The sequence below is a fragment of the Salvelinus fontinalis genome, chromosome 12, assembly GCF_029448725.1.
Source record: "Salvelinus fontinalis isolate EN_2023a chromosome 12, ASM2944872v1, whole genome shotgun sequence".
Taxonomy (NCBI): domain Eukaryota; kingdom Metazoa; phylum Chordata; class Actinopteri; order Salmoniformes; family Salmonidae; genus Salvelinus; species Salvelinus fontinalis.
Genome location: NC_074676.1, coordinates 11,662,932 through 11,685,765, shown reverse-complemented (window position 1 = coordinate 11,685,765; position 22,834 = coordinate 11,662,932). Strand labels below are relative to the sequence as shown.

The window sequence follows — 22,834 nt, the reverse complement described above, 5'->3', positions numbered from 1 at the left end:
ATCATTACAGAATACAGACGATTCAGCTCTGAATGGGCCGGGTCAGTTCCCACGCTAGTTTGGCAAAGTGCACTTTGGAGCAATAATGCAAAGAAACTCCTGGACAAGATTAAAGATTGGAGAGGCAGAAGAGAGGAAGAAACCAAAGAGAGGGAGAGAGAGACCAGAGAGAGGGAGAGAGAGACTTAAAAAAAAAATCTCAATGGCTCTCATGTTACATTCTATATTGAAGCATCTGTCCATGAGGCCCTCTGCTCTCTCAGTCCTCGGAGGAGTCCCAAAGGCAGAAGGCAAACAAAGAGCAAATTAACTACTTCCTGTGGAGACTCTGCCAAAAGAGTGAGTTCTTTGGTGACAGCCTACATTTCCTCATACTTCAACATTTGCTGCCGTAATGAAAGGTGATGGACACGTTGGCACACGTTGTTTTTTACTAAAATAGCTAGTGAAGTACTGAGATATCGAAAGCAAATTTTCAACTCTGTTCATGTTGGTAATCTGACAAATTGTGCATTGTCATCAACGCTGCTGGTTTTTATTGCATGGCATTCCCTCTATGATAGGTTTACAGTGTGTGGGAATTACTGTACATCCAGATACTGTACTGCCATCCAACGTGGACGCGCCATATCACAGAGCTTGTCTGAAAGGAATACTTCACTTTAGCCAAGGTGCATCTGACCAATCCGCTGCCATATGCCCGTTCCCACCGCCACTCACATGGTGAGTTATAAATGTAAAGCTTCCAATCAGATTGTACAAAGTCAGGGGAGATAAAAGGGCAGCAATACAATTAAACTATCTAGAGCTTTGACACTGCAAGTGCTGCCCGGCAGAGGCAGGAATGTGCTCTTTGAACTATCTTTGTTTAACAGTGGAGCAGCATGCATGCGCCCAGCACGCCCTGCCTCTGCCTAATAACAGACCCGCAGACCCATTCGCCCCCGGCACGTCAGACTCGGGCCACCGGGTCAGGGAGCTGGCATCTCACCCCTGGCACAAGTTGTTACCCTCGGTGGCGAGACGCTGACATTGGGCTCATGGGGAGCACCAGACAGACAGGGGCCTACCAAACAGCTTGTGACCATAACCAACAGTGGCAGGAACAATGAATGCAATTATTTACCAGAACACAGTCCAAGTCTCAGAGTCCTCCCCAGTCCCATCAAAGTCTGTTTACTTTGAGTCTTTTATGGGGGTGCATGGCGGGGCACTGACCTCTCCAGAGTCGGCAGGCTTTTTCAACTCCTCACTCGTCATGTTTTATCACCGTCACCCATGACAAGTGTCCAGCTGGCCTCTTCATTAACCAAAAGTGCACTTTTTTCAAGAACTCAAAATAAATCAAACCGAGTATAAGGCCAATTGCGTGAAAATAAACCCCAGTCAGTGTGAAATGAATAGGGGTTTCTTAAGCACAATGCTGAGGTAATGCGGAAAGATTCGCCACAGTTCAAACAATAATATGTGGTGAATCACTGCTTTCATGGGCCATTAGGAAGGAATTTATTTTTACTGCTGAGGACCCAGGACGAGCCAATGAGAAGCTGTTAACGGTGGGGTTTTAGAGTTTGGGTGGAGCTCAGAGTTGAGTGTTTGAGTAGGCACTCACCACTACCTGTATAGCCAGGGACAGGCCCACCAGACTCACCTACAGGTGCGTCTCCACTGTGACACTCCTCCCCTGGGGAAAGACACTGCTCAGACCCCATCCCGTGCACTCCAGCTGAGCAAATAACATGCACAACGTGGAAGTTACTTTGGACCAGTGGATAGAATATAAAACAAACACCACCACAGGTCTAACATGCTCCTCCACCTCCACTCAATGGATAGGCAAGACAGCACTCATTGCTCCTAATATCCGGAGCCTCAAAGCCCTTGACTGTTCCCTTTTCAGGCAGATGAAGAGAGCATGAAGTGTGGTCAGGAGTCTTGTCATAAACAATAAACAACAGATATCTTGTGCACGACCGTCTGTGTCAAGTGGCACACAAAGCCAAGCCGAGCATCTAAGAGGCGTCTGCTACTTTCTTCCGCCTTTGGTCTCCTCTTTGAATTGCATTTGAAAAAATGTGTGTGTGTGTGTGTGTGTGTGTGTGTGTGTGTGTGTGTGTGTGTGTGTGTGTGTGTGTGTGTGTGTGTGTGTGTGTGTGTGTCTGTGTGTGTCTGTGTGTGTGTGTGAGTGTGTGTGAGTGTGTGTGTGTGTGCAGCCGCACAGGGCTCCTCTGTATTGTGTTCTGGAGCTGGCTGGAAGTAAAAGGCAGAATTATGAGTGGTGGGGGCTTGCCAGCACACTGTTGAACTGCAGGGAGCTCTCCCAGATCCCAGCTGCTCAAGCCTGGCTGAGAGCTCCAAGCGAGTGCCAGGCTTCCACGGCCCTCATGGTGTATGGCCAACAAGAGTGGGAGGAGTGGGAGGTAAACTGTGGAAAAAAAGCCCCAAATAATGTCTGGGCCTATATAAAGCAAACCTCATGAGTCGTACAATGCTGAGTCATACAAAAAAAAAAAACTTTTATAGGGCAAAATGTTGAAATGTTCGTAAAGCAAGTGTTCAAATAACAATTAGTCAACTAAGGTGTTTCTTTTCTGATTAACTAGTAAGACTTCCTGCATCTAGTGAAGTGGTCCCTACAGTAGCAGATGTAGGCCAAAAGCCTCTGTAGTCTATAGGGGCCAGCAGCACTGAGTAGAATCCAGTTTATCTGAAACTGTTTAATGCATTATTTGTCTAACAATCAAGAGGGAGAGTTTATTTTGCAGATAATTATAGCTTTTGTTGAGTTCGATGGCCTAGATAAGCCAGAGTTCCGAACCATTAACTAGTGTGCTTATTCTGGCAGGGCGTAGCTCAGAGCGTACCCAAAATGCTGGCAGACAGCTAGAGATCCCTGACACAAGGGGGTAAGAATTCCTACAGTGCCTTTCAATACCTGGTTAAGGAACACAGTTTGGGGATGCAAACTGATCTACACTCATATTCATGGCTAGACGCATTCCATTCATACAGTAGTGCTCCTTTCATGCTATGCAACAATTCGATTACATATACAGTATTGCGAATGGTGACATTGCAATCCTACTGTATACCTGTGTACAGTATGTGTGCAGCCTACAGTGAATGAGGATGATACAGTTTTAATGATGTTTGTAATAATAGCCCTACCTGGCTGATGTCTGTGGAATTCCCCCTACTGTCCTGCGTGTTGACCCAGGAATGGGATGGGCTGGTGATTATCATGGCCCCTTGGCAGAGCGCAGTGTGTTTCCAGAGATCCAGGGAGAATGGCTTGCCTTTTGAGCCAGGTAATCACAACAATAACAGATCCCGCAGCAGCCAGTGCTTCTTTGTCCACTTCAGAGAGAGAAACTATTTCAGGCCTTGTGCACCGGCAGTAACCAGTGACCCACGGGTCACCCTGCACTGCACTAATGTGTGCCGTGTTAGTCATTGTTCCCACCCAGGTCCCAGGGACAGGAAAGTAGTCTCATTATGACGAGGGACCAACTAATTTAAATGTACAGGCTGTTTCGCCCCCTGGGCCAAAGGAAACACTGGACATACCATTAATGCATCATTACTATAATATCATCAGAGTACAATGGAGCAAAAAAATACATTAAGAGCCAGGAGGGTTTTAAATATTTTCACATAATTATATAGTGCATCCAATGATAAAGTGTTCCTAGATGACACTTTCTCAATCTCCACTGAAGGTCAGCATTTCTGATACAGTACAGTAGTACCACAGGCATTGTCCTTCTTTAATGGGGCCCAAAGGAGCTGGCATTGGTACCATTAAGTGTGCTTGACTGACTGCCTGCCTGTCCAGCCTGCGGGCTCTACCTCTCCCAGAGGGCCCCAGGTGATGCCGTGCCTGCTCCTCTCCACCCTTCATATATCCTTAAATTCTTGGCCCTCATATTCACAACTGTACCTTTGGCAAGCAGATAGCCACGCTCACTTCCTGTGTCAGAGTTATGACGTATTCCGCCCCTGCGTTTTCCGTGATTGGATCTTTCCTTTGGACACCTGGACTCTATTTGAAAAGGCAGTACGTGTTCACGGAGGGCCATTTGGATTGCATTCATTACAACTGATGACACTGTTCCTATCACCCTATTATTACAACTATTAGTTACACTAGAGACTGGTGCAGTTGGATGTCTAGTGAAGACATCAAAACTATGAAATAACACATAGGGAATCATGTAGTAACCAAAAACAAATCAAATCAAAATATATTTTATATTTGAGATTCTTCAAATAGCCACCCTTTGCCTTGATGACAGCTTTGCACACTCTTGGCATTCTCTGAACCAGCTTCACCTGGTATGCTTTTCCAACAGTCTTGAAGGAGTTCCCACATATGCTGAGCACGTGTTGGCTGCTTTTCCTTCACTCTGCGGTGCAATTCATCCCAAACCATCTCAATTTAGTTGAGGTCGGGGGATTGTGGATGCCAGGTCATCTGATGCAGCACTCCATCACTCTCCTTGGTCAAATATCCCTTATACAGCCTGGAGGTGTGTTGGGTCATTGTCCTGTTGAAAAACAAATGATAGTACCACTAAGCCGAAACCAGATGGGATGGCTTAACGCTGCAGAATGCTGTGGTAGCCATGCTGGTGAAGTGTGCCTTGAATTCTAAATAAATCACAGACAGTGTCACCAGCAAAGCACCCCCACATCGTAACATCTCCTCCTCCATAATTTACGGTGGGAACCACACATGCGGAGATCCTCCGTTCATCCACACCGAGTCTCACAAAGACATGGCGGTTGGAACCAAAAATCTCTAATTTGGACTCAGGACCAAAGGACATATTTCCACTGGTCTAATGTCCATTGCTCGTGTTTCTTGGACAAGCAAGTCTCTTCTTATTATTGGTGTCCTTTAGTAGTGGTTTATTTGCAGCAATTCAACCATGAAGGCCTGATTCACACAGTCTTCTCTGAACAGTTGATGTTGAGATGTGTCTGTTACATAAACTATGTGAATAATTTATTTGGGCTGTATTTCTGAGGCTGGTAACTAATGAACTTATCCTCTGCAGCAGAGGTAACTCTGGGTCTTCTATTCCTGTGGCAGTCCTCATGAGAGCCAGTTTCACCAGGTTTTTGCGACGGCACTTGAAGAATCTTTCAAAGTTCTTGACATTTTCCGTATTGACTGACCTTCATGTCTTAAAGTAATGATGAACTGTAGCTTGGTCTTTTACTAAATAGTGCTATCTTCTGTATAGCCCCCTACCTTGTCACAACACAACTGATTAGCTCAAAGGCATTAAGAAGGAAAGAAATTCCACAAAGGCACACCTGTTAATTGAAATGCATTCCAGGTAACTACCTCATGAAGCTGGTTGAGAGAATGCCAAGAGTGTGCAAAGCTGTCATCAAGGCAAAGTGTGGCTATTTGAAGAATCTCAAATATAAAATATATTTTGATTTGTTTAACACTTTTTTGGTTACTACATGATTCCATGTGTGTTATTTCATAGTTTTAATGTCTTCACTATTATTCTACAATGTAGAAAATAGACAAAAAAATAAAGAAAAAGCTTTGAATGAGTAGGTGTTCTGAAACCGGTAGTGTAGCTATACTGAAGAACAGAAGCAGCTCAATATTTCCCTGTCAAAACCCTGGAGTGTATAATCATAATCATGACTGCATTTCTGGCCCAGAAGGAATGAAGTGATTTCCCTATACTCTCCACATCAGATAAGGTGAAACTGTCTGTGACTATGAACCATTAACTTGATTGATCTGCAAATTGAACCAGGGAGCCACTTCAGTGCATCTCTAGCTGTTGTAGTGGGATGTGGGTATCCTTGCCTCCAAGGTAGGGTACTGGTGATTTTTGTTGTTGTAATTTTCATCTCAGACCAATCATTGGACCAGAGATAGCTGACCTAGCAGACCTATTATCACTTTCACCTTAATAATCATCTTATCGTTCGAATTCGTCAACAAAGGGGAGGATGCTAAGATGACAATTACAGGTGAATGACCTCCAGATGATTTCTCGACGTGCTGCATGTCGGTTCCCGCAGTCAAAACAGAACGTCCCCCATTTCAGTGGCAGAGCTGAATAGTTCAGTGACATATGTGTTGAGGCTCTGGTGACAGATCCCACGCCAAGCCACTTTTTCCTCGCTCTCTGCAGTTCCTAGTGATCTGGGTGATAAATGTCCCGACGCACAGGAGCATGGGAAAAACTCATTTCCTTCTTCCTTTGAAAAACACCCCTAGAGCCTCATTCAGTAGGCGGTGGGCAGTGGGTACAGACACAGAGACCAGAGGGGAAACAGGAAAGATAACCTTACCATAACGCCCACCAGACATGGCGCCAACCCAGATACTCACCTATTTGACAATGATTCTCTATAACATTAAAGGATATGGATCAGACGGACGCGTTTGAATGTTATGTTTGAGTGGTATGACATTTGCGAGATGCTCATGTCCACATAAAACCACACTGAACACTCTTGTGTATCACATGAAACTACACCGAACACATTATAATAAACAACATGATAACGGAGTTTAGAAACACTCATCCGCATACACAACGGACGTTCATTGACTGCCATAGCGGTAGTTGTACCTACTCAAAGCTGCTGTTCACAGGTGGCATCCTGTCTTCACTGGGCGATGCAGCACTGTTGATGACATCATTCAGGTTGGCCAGACCTTTCGTCTGCACCGTTGGTCAAGGGACTAGTGTCACAGGAGTCATAGGAGTGACCTCACCTGTTGGAAGACAATGGCCTGACCTAGGCCAGAGGGCTTGACCATCTCTTCTGATGCTCTCCTCCTCCCTTTGGAGAGATAGGTAGACCTTGTCACCATGGCCTGGTCTGTGTTGCGTATTTGAGCATCTCTCTCATTGAATGATCTCTGCAAGATAAGAACATGAAAAACACATTTAGGGAAATTGAAGAGAACATTGTTTGGATAGAAAAGTGAACAGTTTTTGCTTAGCGTAACAATTTCCAGTTAGAAGAGATGAGAAAAAAATAAGAAAAGCTCTGACGAAGGCCTTGAGGCCGATACGTAAAGCTTAATAGAGAGCAGTGATACTATCAAGAGCAGTGTGTTGGCTTTTTTCTTTTTTCTCATCTTATTCAACTGTTACCAGGCACCTGCGACTGAAATGACTGCAACACTCAACAAAGAGCTGCAGTTAGTTTCAGAGTGGGTGGCAAGGAAGAAGTTAGCCCTAAATATTTCTAAAACTAAAAGCATTTTATTTGGAACAAAACACTCACTAAAACCTAAACTTGTAATAAATATGGTGGAAATTGAGCAAGTTGAGATGACTAAACTGCTTGGAGTAACACTAGATTGTAAACTGTCACGGTCAAAACATATTGATGCAGTGGTAGCTAAGATGGGGAGAAGTCTGTCTATAATAAAGCGATGCTCTGCCTTCTTAACAGTACTATCAACAAGGCAGGTCCTACAGGCCCTAGTTTTCTCGCATCTTGACTACTGTTCAGTCGTGTGGTCAGGTGCCACAAAAAAGGAAAATTGCAATTGGCTTAGAACAGGGCAGCACGGTTGACCCTTGGATGTACACAGATAGCTAACATTAATCATATGCATGTCAATCTCTCCTGGCTGAAAATGGAGGAGAGATTGACTTCATTACTACTTTTATTTATGAGAGGTACTGACACAGCTCAGACACCCATGCATACCCCACAATACATGCCACAAGAGGTCTCTTCACAGTCCCCAAGTCCAGAACAGACTATGGGAGGCACACAATACTACATAGGACTCTGAGTAACTGACGCAAAGCAGTAAAATGAGATTTAAGAAACAGATTAAAAAACACCTTATGGAACAGTGGGGACTGTGAAGCAACACAAACATTGGCACAAACACATGCATACACACACACACACACACACACACACACACACACACACACACACACACACACACACACGATAACATACGCACTATACATACACATGGATTTATTATTGTAGATATGTGGTAGTGGTGGAGTAGGGACCTGAGGGCACACAGTGTGTTGTGAAATCTGTGAATGTATTGTAATGTTTTAAAATTGTTAAAAAAATCATTTTGCTGGACCCCAGGAAGAGTAGGGGGATCCATAATAAATACAAAATACAAATACCTGCAACAAAGATGTGCGAGTACCATTTGAATTTTGAATCCCAGCTAGAAGAGATCAAATCCAACATACAGTTGTGGCCAAAAGTTTTTAGAATGACACAAATATTAATTTTCAAAGTCTGCTGCCTCAGTTTGTATGATGGCAATTTGCATATACTCCAGAATGTTATGAAGAGTGATCAGATGAATTGCAATTAATTGCCAAGTCCCTCTTTGCCATGCAAATGAACTGAATCCCCCCCCAAAAAATCCACTGCATTTCAGCCCTGCCACAAAAGGACCAGCTAACATCATGTCAGTGATTCTCTCGTTAACACAGGTGTGAGTGTTGACGAGGACAAGGCTGGAGATCACTCTTTCATGCTGATTGAGTTTGAATAACAGACTGGAAGCTTTAAAATGAAGGTGGTGCTTGGAATCATTGTTCTTCCTCTGTCAGCCATGGTTACCTGCAAGGAAACACGTGCCGTCATCATTGCTTTGCACAAAAAGGGCTTCACAGGCAAGGATATTGCTGCCAGTAAGATTGCATCTAAATCAACCATTTATCGGATCATCAAGAACTTCAAGGAGAGCGGTTCAATTGTTGTGAAGAAGGCTTCAGGGCGCCCAAGAAAGTCCAGGAAGCGCCAGGACCGTCTCCTAAAGTTGATTCAGCTGCAGGATCGGGGCACCACCAGTACAGAGCTTGCTCAGGAATGGCAGCAGGCAGGTGTGAGTGCATCTGGGCACACAGCGAGGCGAAGACTTTTGGAGGATGGCCTGGTGTCAAGAAGGGCAGCAAAGAAGCCACTTCTCTCCAGGAAAAACATCAGGGACAGACTGATATTCTGCAAAAAGTACAGGGATTGGACTGCTGAGGACTGGGGTAAAGTCATTTTCTCTGATGAATCCCCTTTCCGATTGTTTGGGTCATCCGGAAAAAAGCTTGTCCGGAGAAGACAAGGTGAGCGCTACCATCAGTCCTGTGTCACACCAACAGTAAAGCATCCTGAGACCATTCATGTGTGGGGTTGCATCTCAGCCAAGGGAGTGGGCTCACTCACAATTCTGCCTAAGAACACAGCCATGAATAAAGAATGGTACCAAAACATCCTCCGAGAGCAACTTCTCCCAACCATCCAGGAACAGTTTGGTGACGAACAATGCCTTTTCCAGCATGGTGGAGCACCTTGCCATAAGGCAAAAGTGATAACTAAGTGGTTCGGCGAACAAAACATCGCCATTTTGGGTCCATGGCCAGGAAACTCCCAAGACCTTAATGCTATTGAGAACTTGTGGTAAATCCTCAAGAGGCGGGTGGAGAAACAAAAACCCACAAATTCTGACAAACTCTAAGCATTGATTATGCAAGAATGGGCTGCCATCAGTCAGGGTGTGGCCCAGAAGTTAATTGACAGCATGCCAGGGCGGATTGCAGGGGTCTTGAAAAAGAACGGTCAACACTGCAAATATTGACTCTTTGCATCAACTTCATGTATTTGTCAATAAAAGCCTTTGAAACTTATGAAATACTTGTAATTATACTTCAGTATTCCATAGTAACATCTGGCAAAATATCTAAAGACACTGAAGCAGCAAACCTTGTGGAAATTAATCATTTGTGTCATTCTCAAACCTTTTGGCCACGACTGTACAGTGCATTCGGAAAGTACTAAGACCCCTTGACTTTTTCCACATTGTTACGTTACAGCCTTATTGTAAAATGGATTACATTCTGTTTTTTTCTCTTCAATCTACACACAACACCCCATAATGACAAAGCAAAAACTGGTTTTCGAAATGTATGCAAATTACTAAATACAAAAAACTGAACATTAGAATTCAGACCCTTTACTTAGTACTTTGTTGAAGCACCTTTGGCAGCAATTACAGCCTTGAGTCTTCTTGGGTATGACGGTACAAGCTTGGCACACCTGTATTGGTAGTTTCTCTCATTCTTCTCTGCATATCCTCTCAAGCGCTGTCACGTTAGATGGGGAGCGTCACTGCACAGCTATTTTCAGGTCTCTCCAGAGATGTTCGATCTGGGCTCTGGCTGGGCCACTCAAGGACATTCAGAGACTTGTCCAGAAGCCACTCCTGCTTTGTCTTGGCAGTGTGCTTAGGGCTGTTGTCCTGTTGGAAGGTGAACCTTTGCCCCAGTCTGAGGTCCTGAGCACTCTGGAGCAGGTTTTCATCAAGGATCGATCTGTACTTTGCTCCATTCATCTTTACCTCGATCCTGACTAGTCTTCCAGTCCCTGCCATTGACAAACATCCACACATCATGATGCTGCCACCACCATGCTCCACCGTAGGGATGGTGACAGGTTTCCTCCAGACAGGACGCTTGGCATGCAGGCCATTGAGTTCAATCTTGGTTTCATCAGACCAGAGAATCTTGTTTCTCATGGTCTAATAGTCTTTTAGGGGCCTTTTGGCAACCTCCAAGCGGGCTGTCATTCGCCTTTTACTGAGGAGTGGTTTCCGTCTGGCCACTCTACCATAAAGGCCTTATTGGTGGAGTAATGCAGAGATGGTTGTCCTTCTGGAAGGTTCTCCCAACTCCACAGAGGAATTCTGGAGCTCTGTTAGACTGACCATCGGGTTCTTGGTCACCTCCCTGACCAAGGCCCTTCTCCCCCGATTGATCAGTTTGGCCGAGCGGCCAGCTCTAGGAAGAGTCTTGTTGGTCCCAAACTTCTTCAATTTAAGAATGATGTAGGCCACTGTGTTCTTGGTGACCTTCAATGCTGCAGAAATATTTTGGTACCCTTCCCCAGATCTGTGCCTCGACACAATCCTGTCTCGGAGCTCTACGGACAATTCCTTCGACCTCATGGCTTGGTTTTTGCTCTGACATGCACTGTCACCTCTGGGACCTTATATAGATAGATGTGTGCCTTTCCAAATCATGTCCAATCAATTGAATTTACCACAGGTGGACTCCAATAAAGTTGTATAAACATCTCAAGGATGATCAATGGAAACAGGTCACCTGAGCTCAATTTCGAGTCTCATAGCAAAGAGTCTAAATACTTATGTAAATAAGGTATCTGTTTTAAAAAAATATATATATATTTGCAAAAATGTTTAAAAAACTGTTTTCGCATTGTCATTATGGGGTATTATGTGTAGATTGATGAGGATTTATTTTAATCAATTTTAGAATAAGGCTGTAATGTAACTTAACAAAATGTGGAAAAAGGGAAGGGGTGTGAATACTTTCTGAATGCACTGTATTTCCAATTTTCTTTCTGTGAATGTAGCTTTAACATCATCTGCACTGATCCATTCTAACACTAAGTGATCCATTATGCCAGGTACTAGGGCTATATGACAATATATACCATGATATATACCATGTGACGATAGAAAAACGTATATCGTTTCATATTATGCTCTATCATTTATTTTGTTTATGTCGCAAATCACACTCTTTACGGCAAACTTTTTCGCCAATTGGACGACGCGTTGCACATGCTGTGTGGAAGGAAATTTGCAACACAAACAAACATGGAAGAGAGTGAACGTGACACAGAGCACGGAGACACAGAGCTCATACCTAAAAGAGGGGCAACTTCGGTCGCATGGACGTGGTTTGGGTATGAAAAGTCTGACACGTACCAGAAAACCGTCCTCTGAAAAATTTGCAGCAGGCCAGTCCCGACAACAGGCTCAAACACCATGAACCTCTTTTACCACCTACGCAAGAATCATGTGAAACAGTACGGAGAGCCTACGGATGAGACCCAAAAGTACAGTCGAGTGCTCAAAACAAACCCCCCCAACTCAACGTTGCAAGAGGCTTGGAAGGAGATAACAGCTGCCATTACAACTTACATCTGCAAAGACATGGCCCCAATTTACACAGTCGAGAAACGGGGGTTTTGGGAGTTGGTGCTAACATTTGACCCAAAGTACCAAATGCAAATTGATATGTGACACGTATTTATGCCAAAATAACATGTAAAACAGACAAGCCCACAAAAATATATATATATACAGTTGAAGTCGGAAGTTTACATACACCTTAGCCAAATACATTTAAACTCAGTTTTCAAAATTCTTGACATTTAATCGTAGTAAAAATTCCCTGTCTTAGGTCAGTTAGGATCACCACTTTATTTTAAGAATGTGAAATGTCAGAATAATAGTAGAGAATGATTTATTTCAGCTTTGATTCCTTTCATCACATTCTCAGTGGGTCAGAAGTTTACATACACTCAATTAGTATTTGGTAGCATTGCCTTTAAATTGTTTAACTTGGGTCAAATGTTTCAGGTAGCCTTCCACAAGCTTCCCACAATAAGTTGGGTGAATTTTGGCCCATTCCTCCTGACAGAGCTGGTGTAACTGAGTCAGGTTTGTAGGCCTCCTTGCTCGCATACACTTTTTCAGTTCTGCCCACAAATTTTCTATGGGATTGAGGTCAGGGCTTTGTGATGGCCACTCCAATACCTTTACTTTGTTGACCTTAAGCCATTTTGCCACAACTTTGGAAGTATGCTTGGGGTCATTGTCCATTTAGAAGACCCATTTGCGACTAAGTTTTAACTTCCTGACTGATGTCTTGAGATGTTGCTTCAATATATCCACATAATTTTAATTCCTCAAGGACGCCATCGATTTTGTGAAGTGCACCAGTCACTCCTGCAGCAAAGCACCCCCATAACATGATGCTACCACCACTGTGCTTCACGGTTGGGATGGTATTCTTCAGCTTGCAAGCATCCCCCTTTTCCCTCCAAACATAACGATGGCCATTATGGCCAAACAGTTCAATTTTTGTTTCATCAGACCAGAGGACATTTCTCTAAAAAGTACGATATTTGTCCCCATGTGCAGTTGCAAACCGTTGTCTGGCGTTTGTATGGCGGCTTTGGAGCAGTGGATTCTTCCTTGCTGAGCAGCCTTTCAGGTTATGTCGATATAGGACTCGTTTAACTGTGGATATAGATACTTTTGTACATGTTTCCTCCAGCATCTTCACAAGGTCCTTTGCTGTTGTTCTGGGATTGATTTGCACTTTTCGCAACAAAGTACGTTCATCTCTACGAGACAGAACGCGTCTCCTTCCTGAGCGGTATGACGGCTGCGTGGTCCCATGGTGTTTATACTTGCGTACTATTGTTTGTACAGATGAACGTGGTACCTTCAGGCATTTGGAAATTGCTCCCAAGGATGAACCAGACTTGTGGAGGTCTACAATTTTTTTTCTGAGGTCTTGGCTGATTTCTTTTGATTTTCCCATGATGTCAAGCAAAGAGGCACGGAGTTTGAAGGTAGACCTTGAAATACATTCACAGGTACACCTCCAATTGACTCAAATGATGTCAATTAGCCTATCAGAAGCTTCTAAAGCCAGGGCATCATTTTCGGGAATTTTCCAAGCTGTTTAAAGGCACAGTCAACCTAGTGTATGTCAACTTCTGACCCATTGGAATAAGTGAAACAATCTGTCTGTAAACAATTGGTGGGAAAATTACTTGTGTCATGCACAAGGTAGATGTCCTAACCGACTTGCCAAAACTATAGTTTGTTAACAAGAAATGTGTGGAGTGGTTGAAAAATGTGTTTTAAATGAATCCAACCTAAGTGTATGTAAACTTTTGACTTGAACTGTATATATTTTATGCCTATATTTATTTTGTTTGCAACTATAGTTGAAGTGTTTTCTATTTACCTTTTTAGATTTTATACATTAATATTTTGTTACATGCTTAATTGAAAATGTGCACAGGTTCTAAATAAAATATAATTCAAAATGTAACAAGAAATAGGCCTTTACATGTGGTCATTTTATATAAACTATTTATTCATTGAATTTACAGAAAATGTGCTATATCGTGATATGTATCGTTATATGAAATGACCTATTTCGGGATATGAGATTTTGGCCATATCGCCCAGCCCTACCAGGTACCGTAGAGACAATTGATATTACTCTAAGGCTGACTTGGGCTGTAGAGGAAATTCTCATGATCATGTTATTTCAAGGCTGTTAAGAATTAGAATGAGAGCTGGAGTACATCGCCCCTTCCTGTACCAAAGGATACTTCGGGGAGCCTGCATGGCCACAGCAGAATGTGGCCCAAATCATTAGGCCTGGCAAGGCCTTCAATAAAATAGGCTATACATAGTCTCTCAAACACATATTTACAGTATTTTTCAATGTACATTTCACTTTCCTTTAGGAATAGATTGAGGTTGACATTACTTATTGGAATAATTAGAAGACTATACATGCCTAACAAAATACTTTTGATTCTTTCAAAGTCTCTGTAATCAGAACTTGCGCCATATCATTGCAACAACAGTAATGGGAACCTCTTTGCACCATCACTGTGTCTCAAGTTACAAATTGTGAAATAAAATGTTAATGTTGTGTGTGTGTGTGTGTGTGTGTGTGTGTGTGTGTGTGTGTGTGTGTGTGTGTGTGTACTTGGAGGCCCTCGCTTTCTGTGTTTCTTAGCCAGAACGACCAAGTCCTGCCCACCCTGCTGCAGGCACTAGCACAGCAAAGCTGACAATTATTATTTACCTCAGTGCCCTTGCTAGCAAGCTGACGGGATGGGCAGCATTTGTCTGGCTAATTTGCTTACTGAAGAGAAAGATGCATCCTCTAAACCTCCAGATGACAGTCTTTCTGCAAAAGTTTATTAAAAATATATATAAAAAAAACTCATACTAACAATATATCGCGTCTTTGACATCAAGAGATGGTGGTGGTGTTGGCAGTGCACTCTTTCCCGACATTCATGTTTGGTCGAAGTGCGAGAAGATGGGAAGAAAGTTGTACCACTTCGGGCAAAATGGGTTATGGGAACCCCTGACACTTAGTCATATGCGGGCCTCACTTAATCCCAAACAATTACGATGGCTACCAACAGTAGAAGAGTGGATTCGCCATGAAGCCGAGACTAAAAAACGTTTGTGTGGCCACAGTCAATGTAGGCTCCAAGTCCATTGACCCTACTGGTGTTACAGAGTCACGGCGGGCGGCTTCGGTTATGGATGTGAATTGGGTAAGTAGGTACTAAAGTGCCCAAAGAGTTGTCATGTTATGATGCTAGTAGATGATTTAAAAAAAACAAAGATAGCCAGCTATTTAAGTGCACCGGGCCATGCAAAACGAACTGGCTCTCATGGTGTTTGGGGATGGAATAAGCTAGCTCCCTAGCTAGCAAGGAGGCTAGCTACAACAACTCCAACAGAATACTGCACATTTTGCAGAAATCAATGGTCAAATACCAATCGGATTAACGTCATTGTTTATTTCAAGGTATATCTTTATTTTTGCTGAACTGCCTGATCTTTATTGGCTGACAGAACTTGCAGGATTTCATGATAGCCAATGCTTGTGTCAGCCATTATCTAGATTTACTGCTGCTTGTAGTAGCACTCAGGTTTATGTGTGGCTAGCTATTGCTACCATAGTCCAACAACAGAGTTTTAGCGAGTTTGGTCATAGACGTTCCATGTCTACTATGATGGTAAAGGTTTATCTTGATTTTGTGTAACAGTACGAGAAATGCTGATGTGCTGAACTGCTAATAATTGATGTGTTTCAAGGCTGCTAGTTGTTAGCTAGTAGGGGTATGCCGGCAGGGGTGGTAAAAGGGGCTATGCTAGAAGCTTGCACGCTGTACACGTTAAAAAAAAAATATATATATATTTTAGCTGATACAGAATAAAGAAATCAGAGGATATGGTCAGATGATAAGTGGGCTTTATTCAGAGTGCAATTTTTATTTTAAATGTTTTTACAATATGAGGAATCTGTATGATGTGAGTCTTTACCATTTTATTCACTCCTGCTCGCGTAGTGCTTCTCTTTACGTCATGACTTCGGTCAAACTCGGATAAAATATACATTTCTCTCAAAATACAAATGTCGTATTCGGGACTTTTTGTTGGAAGGACAAAACAAATCAGAATATTTAACAGCAACCTAATTCTGCAATCTTCCTTTTAAAATATAAACTAATGCTTGTTTTATTCGTATGTTTTTATAAAGTAAACTGTATCATCAGGACTGACGCAAATGGGGATCAAACGAAAACATTTCCAATCAGTACATCTCCAGAGCAGAGAAGTGATGACACTGCCCCCGGTTTGGGGCAAGCCCCTCACTGACTGTGTCTCTGACTCATCCCAGGATCCTCTCATAATGTGGTCACCTCATATACCTCCATCCTCATCACTGAATGTTATTCACCCACTGGGTGAAAGGCTGTGGCTGCACCATCCCTTTGAGACTCATCTCAGATTGATGTTGTGGATAGGCAAAGGACGAACCCATGGGGGTGCCTGTAAATGGCTTCTGAACGCTACAATATGCAGATAATGAGGGATATCACCCTGTAACACAGATGGTTCTGTCAAGTTAACCTCTTGGGGTTGTTTTGGATAACATCCTTATTTGAATGCTCCCTCTTCTGACCATTGAGTGTTGCCCTCAACAACTTCATCAGCTGTTGTACAGCAGCAGTTGATCAGAGACCAACTGAACCGAAAGCTTGTACTGTACTCAAATACCACTAGTTGTACACAAACATTTAAAACCGGCAAAATGTTCTTTAAAAGACCTGAAAATTAGTCTAGTTAACAGTTTTTCTTCTCTGGTGAGAACTGAGTGGCTCTGTCTTGACCTTCATTAATTTCAAGTCCAATAACTCAAGGGAGGATGTTCAAAGTGACAACATCCCACACAGACAAAGGTCAGGCCAGCCGACACAGACCAATGGAACTGTAGCAAAACCAGCTCAGCGGCCATCCATCCACAGGCAAGACAGCATTCTGGGTGAGGACAGAGGGACATGCATGGTGTGGAATGAAGCGACAGCGCTGGGGAAGAGAGAAGCAGCTGGAGAATTGGAGAAGGACTCGAAGAAAAGGAGCTTCAGTACACAGTGTAGGACAGAGAGGCACCAACAGACCCTTTAGTATCCATCCAAAAATAATGCGGCCATTCTGACTTTGTGCACAGTTAGGTCAGGTCCGGGCTGGGAAAACTCTGGAAGACCTTCTGTCTCGATGGCATCATGGAACACATTCCAGTGAGTAGTATCCATTGATCCAACAAATGACCCTTAGGGATGGACCAATGTAGCCACTGCCCAAGCTTTGCCAATGCTATGGAATGGTCAATAAAAAAAGACCCACAATTCATAAAGAGGCCAGAGGATTTGATAGCCCATGTAATCTCCAGTGAGAATCTCATATCTTAGACATCGAAGCTTATGAGACTGGAGCATTCAAAGTCCAAGCGACCACTTGCCTCAGCTTGGACCAGATCCTAGAACCTTTTGACATTGATGTCAACAAGACAGGCTGCTCATTGAAACAAACTCTTTCCCCTCTATGGCTTGAGTCATGTTCTCACAATAACCAATACATGTGTAACAAAACAGTGGTCAGCATTTAAGAGGCTCAGACAAATGAAAGGGGATCATTCATGAGTATTATCAAAGGGGTTCCATGATGTAAAACATCCAAATGCAATAACAAGTTCGATACTGAAATATTAGGGAGTATTGTTCTCTTCCATGTATACCCTTGTGAACTTAAATCCCAATGTAAACAAGAGAAGCAACTAAACACGCAACTCAGAACATCTGATGACACGAAAAGCATATAAAAAAATACCTGTGGCTGAGTTTAAGTGTTTATTGATAGGTTGTAGCCAAGGTTTCCTGCTGTGGGGTGTCTGTCAGTACACGGGCCTTTCTACCCTGACTCGCAGCAGCACCAGCCATGGCTTAGGACTGTTGGGCACCTCAGCCCCACTGACCATGTCTAACCCCATCCCATTGCCAGAACACCTGAGGTTATCTGCCTGGCTAGCTACCTCCCATACAGCATATTAAAATAAGCCCTATTCCTCTCCCCAATGGCAGGGCTCTCAGCTGTTGTCACTACAATCCTCAACCACTGCTACTTCCCCTCGGAGGCAAAGCAGAGTAATCCCATTTACTGTCTCGCTCTTTCTATCATTTTCTCTCTATCACTCTCTTTCTATTGCTCTCGCTCTCTCTTACTATTGCTCTTGTTTTTCATATTGCTCTTTTTATTTCAATCTTTCTAATCTCTCTCTCTATCTCGCTCTCTCCTTGGCCCATATCACCATTTTGAATATTAATAAGGCCTTTCTGATGAGCATGCTAAATGGGTGTCATGATGATTTGGCTGGATTGTCTTTGATAAACTAGAAGTACAAGGGGACAAGGAGGGAAAGCGGTGATGTAGTGTCCACAACTAAATAATCATTGTGGAATCTGAAAAGACACATACTCCGAAAGCATTATGGTGGATGTACTACGTGCACATGCTAAAAGAAAGGAATGAGGAGGGTAGATAACTAAGTGTGTCATTGTAGAAAAGTATTTATAAACAAAAAATCCAATCTCTTCGTTCATTTTTGTTTTATTATCTATAGAATAGGCCATAATTGATTTTGGCCCAATAGGCCTGGCATATTCCCACGTTCAAGGAGCTTTCCTAAAATTCAAAAAATGAATTCAAAAGGCACTAATAAGTCATTTTCATTTAATTTGTATTCCATTCCAAGTAAGTCTCAGCCTATATGTGCAATTTATAGACTATAATGATTAAATAGAACAAAATGTTGTTTAAAAGATGAGTGCTTTATGTCCCTACCAGCCTATTGTGTCACACTCCCAAATGCCTCACAATGTATTTCTTTGTAGGCTATAGCCTTGAAATAATTGAAATAATAAAGCCTAAATAATTTATTTTAGGCTTCCTGTCTGGCTCCTGACCTATTTAGAGTGTTTATATGCTGTTTAATATGACATGTGGCCTATTTGAAATGATGTGCGCTTCTTACATTCACCTTTTTCCATGTTTATTCAAATACTTTTCATTCAAATGCCAATGGTTCGGTTTCAATACTTCAAAACCAAATGGTAGGTCCAGGTACTCACAAAAATAGAGAGTGCTGGTTAAATTGTGGTTTTAATGAATGGAGTGAATGGTAATTTGGTCCCCAATTACCAAACTAACATAACCTGAGAACGATTGGGAAATGATGTCATTTGTAATTCAAAATGGGGGCAATGGGGCTGAAGCATCCCATTCAATCCTGACAGATTCTTCCGTTTACATGCAGAATCTGTCCATGAGAAATTAGATTCAGGCTAAAAGCTTCCCCCGAAATAGATGTTTAAGCCAACCTGTAACTTTTATATTTTATATCGCAAAATTGTGTGATTTGCATAAAAGTATGCCATTTTCAATCTGTCTTCACTTTACAAATATATTATGTTTCTGTTTGGACGTTCTTAAGAGCACATTTTCCCTTGCAGTAAAAACTGTGGTGGGAAAGGACGCACAGTAAATTGATTTAGTGTCTGTCTCCTCTCCATGGACTCCTTCTTAAACAGTCAAAATGCAAGGCAAGGGTATTCCAATCCCAGTCTATAAGATTAAATCATAAACAACGTTAGTTCATTTGTCAGGAAGCGGCGTTGTTTTCTATAATCACATAATGGGTTACCCAGTACGAAATGTGAAGATCATTTTCCTTTGTTTGTTTTTCTTCTCATATTATTTTGGCTCGGTCTACACATGCTGCCTCACTGCATTGCACATGAAACACAGGATAATAGGAAACAGTGACTTCTTCATTTGATAGTCCCCCTTTCGATTTCTGCAACGTTCCTACAAGCACGTGAGACAAAGCCTAGTGCATAAGCCAAAGCCATTGTGTATTTGCTTGTAATAATATGTAATGGACCAGATGTCCAGGCCTAAATGTGAGCCATTTTTACCTCTCTTTTCAAAATGTCAAAGAAGATATTACACCTGCGAGTTCACAAGCTATCCTGAGCATATCAGTACTAAGTCCGGTTGAATTTAACCGAGCTTCTATGTTGGTGTGTTGCAGTAAAATCTGCTCGTCAACAGAAATGACGGGAGGATAAAATGCCATGCAATAATTCATTGATCATAGCAGGTTTAGCCCGAAAAATCACACATTCACTGCCTCCGGAGGGGTTTGTGAGCTTGGCTCATTCTAGGCCAAGTGTCCACAGCACATCTGAGCTCTGACAGGCACAGCCTCTGTCCCCGCAGTCCAGACACTGTGAGGCCTGCAGGGTTGGCATAGCAGGCATTGTTCCCCGTGTCAGCCCCAGAGCACCAACTCATCTGGCTCTGCTGTCAGCCTTGCCCACAGATAAAGACCACCACCCACGCTCTGCTGCTGTCCCAGCTCTCAGCCCCTGCTTACGCCCCACACACGGGAGTCACAGGAGGGAAACGACGGTCCACCCAGCTCACACAGCCTAGAGACGGGTGAGACTTGTGGAAATCAGAGACCAGCTCTATAATCTGCACTAAATCTGCCCGGCCAGCTTTATCTGTCTTTTGTTATTAGCGTTGGGACTGTTGAATGGCGAGGGGTCACGAGGGTAAGACTTATTTTCCTGCATTTGCTCAAAGGGGGGGGGGGGGGGGGGGGGGGTGAGAGCAGAGTGCGGCCCGGGGCACACCCCCCACTCTGATATTTTTGGATGATCTTTTTCCCCCAACTTTTCCTTTCTCCTGAACCCAAATAAAGTACGTGATGGATGAGCGAGCAGCGGCAACACCTCCCCCATCAATCGAAGAGAGCAAGAGTTCTGTGCGGAGGGAGGCCGATCCCCTTCACAGGCCTCCAGAGTACCCTGTACACCCCCCCACATCTCAGCAACACATACACACAGCTCCCCCATAGTCCCGCCAACCTCCATCCCCCAGCCCACAGAGAGCTGATTTCAAACATCATGTAAAATGGCCATAACCCAGACAGGAAGGGGAGTGAATAAAAAAAAGAGTGAAAGCCGGGAAAGAAAAGGGGGTAAAGAAGGAGCATGCAGAAACAAGACACCAAATGGTCCTGGTTAGCCGCGGCAGAACAGAGAGATCCACAGAGTCCCCGGCTGTGGTAGGTTCTCTCTCTCTCCTTTGTGCACACCAGTACAAGCAGCGAATTCCAAGAGGATGCCATCATCAGGAGCAACGAAAAGACAGGGAAGTAGTTTAGTAACAACCCACTTTCACAGGGGACCAAAAAACGCACACACACACGTGCACAAACACGCACACACATACAGAAGGAACAGAAAGAGAGCAATCCTGACAGGATACCATAGCGGGAGGGGGTTTCTCTCAAATCAAAATCAAATCAGAAATTTTCTGTCCAAAAATAATGCAGAAAAATTAATCCATGCTTTTGTTACTTCTAGGTTAGACTACTGCAATGCTCTACTTTCCGGCTACCCGGATAAAGCACTAAATAAACTTCAGTTAGTGCTAAATACGGCTGCTAGAATCCTGACTAGAACCAAAAAATTTGATCATATTACTCCAGTGCTAGCTTCCCTACACTGGCTTCCTATTAAGGCAAGGGCTGATTTCAAGGTTTTACTGTTAACCTACAAAGCGTTACATGGGCTTGCTCCTACCTATCTTTCCGAGTTGGTCCTGCCGTACATACCTACACGTACGCTACGGTCACAAGACGCAGGCCTCCTAATTGTCCCTAGAATTTCTAAGCAAACAGCTGGAAGCAGGGCTTTCTCCTATAGATCTCCATTTTTATGGAATGGTCTGCCTACCCATGTGAGAGACGCAGACTCGATCTCAACCTTTAAGTCTTTACTGAAGACTCATCTCTTTAGTGGGTCATATGATTGAGTGTAGTCTGGCCCAGGAGTGTGAAGGTGAACGAAAAGGCTCTGGAGCAACGAACCGCCCTTGCTGTCTCTGCCTGGCCGGTTCCCCTCTCTCCATTGGGATTCTCTGCCTCTAACCCTATTTCAGGGGCTGAGTATCATCGGATATCATCGGGTATCATCGGATGGGGCCACAGTGTCTCCTGACCCCTCCTGTCTCAGCCTCCAGTATTTATGCTGCAGTAGTTAATGTGTCGGTGGGCTAGGGTCAGTTTTTTATATCTGGAGGACTTCTCCTGTCTTATCCGGTGTCCTGTGTGAATTTAAGTATGCTCTCTCTAATTCTCTCCTTCTCTCTTTCTTTCTCTCTCTCGGAGGACCTGAGCCCTAGGACCATGCGTCAGGACTACCTGGCATGATGCTGTCCCCAGTCCACCTGGCCTTGCTGCTGCTCCAGATTCAACTCTTCTGCCTGCGGCTATGGAACCCTGACCTGTTCACCAGACGTGCTAAAAAAGCCAACTGACATTTACTCCTGAGGTGCTGACTTGCTGCACCCTCGATAACTACTGTGATTATTATTATTTGACCATGCTGGTCATTTATGAACATTTGAACATCTTGGCCATGTTCTGTTATAATCTCATCCCGGCACAGCCAGAAGAGGACTGGCCACCCCTCATAGCCTGGTTCCTCTCTAGGTTTCTTCCTAGGTTTTGGCCTTTCTAGGGAGTTTTTCCTAGCCACCGTGCTTCTACACCTGCACTGCTTGCTGTTTGGGGTTTTAGGCTGGGTTTCTGTACAGCACTTTGAGATATCAGCTGATGTACGAAGGGCTATATAAATACATTTGATTTGATTTGGGGTTTCTCTCCTGGTTCAGACCAATCTGGAGTGATGACGAGTTAATTCAGCCCTTGCATTGTTCTATTGCATTAGTGACTATGACTAGACTAGACCAGGGATGGGCAACTGGCGGCCGGATCAATCCCCCCCCTCCAAAAAAAAAGAA

The 22,834-nt window shown here is 43.5% G+C and overlaps 1 protein-coding gene across 1 annotated transcript in view; it reads right to left on the bottom strand.

Moving 5' to 3' along the window:
- Window positions 1-22,834, bottom strand: part of ccnd2a (cyclin D2, a) — a 199,298-nt gene that overhangs the window by 116,294 nt on the left and 60,170 nt on the right. Inside the window, exon 2 of the mRNA XM_055939708.1 lies at window positions 6,619-6,907. Within this exon, the coding sequence (XP_055795683.1) occupies window positions 6,619-6,644 (26 nt within the window). The 5' untranslated portion in view covers window positions 6,645-6,907. The remainder of the gene's footprint in view (window positions 1-6,618; window positions 6,908-22,834) is intronic.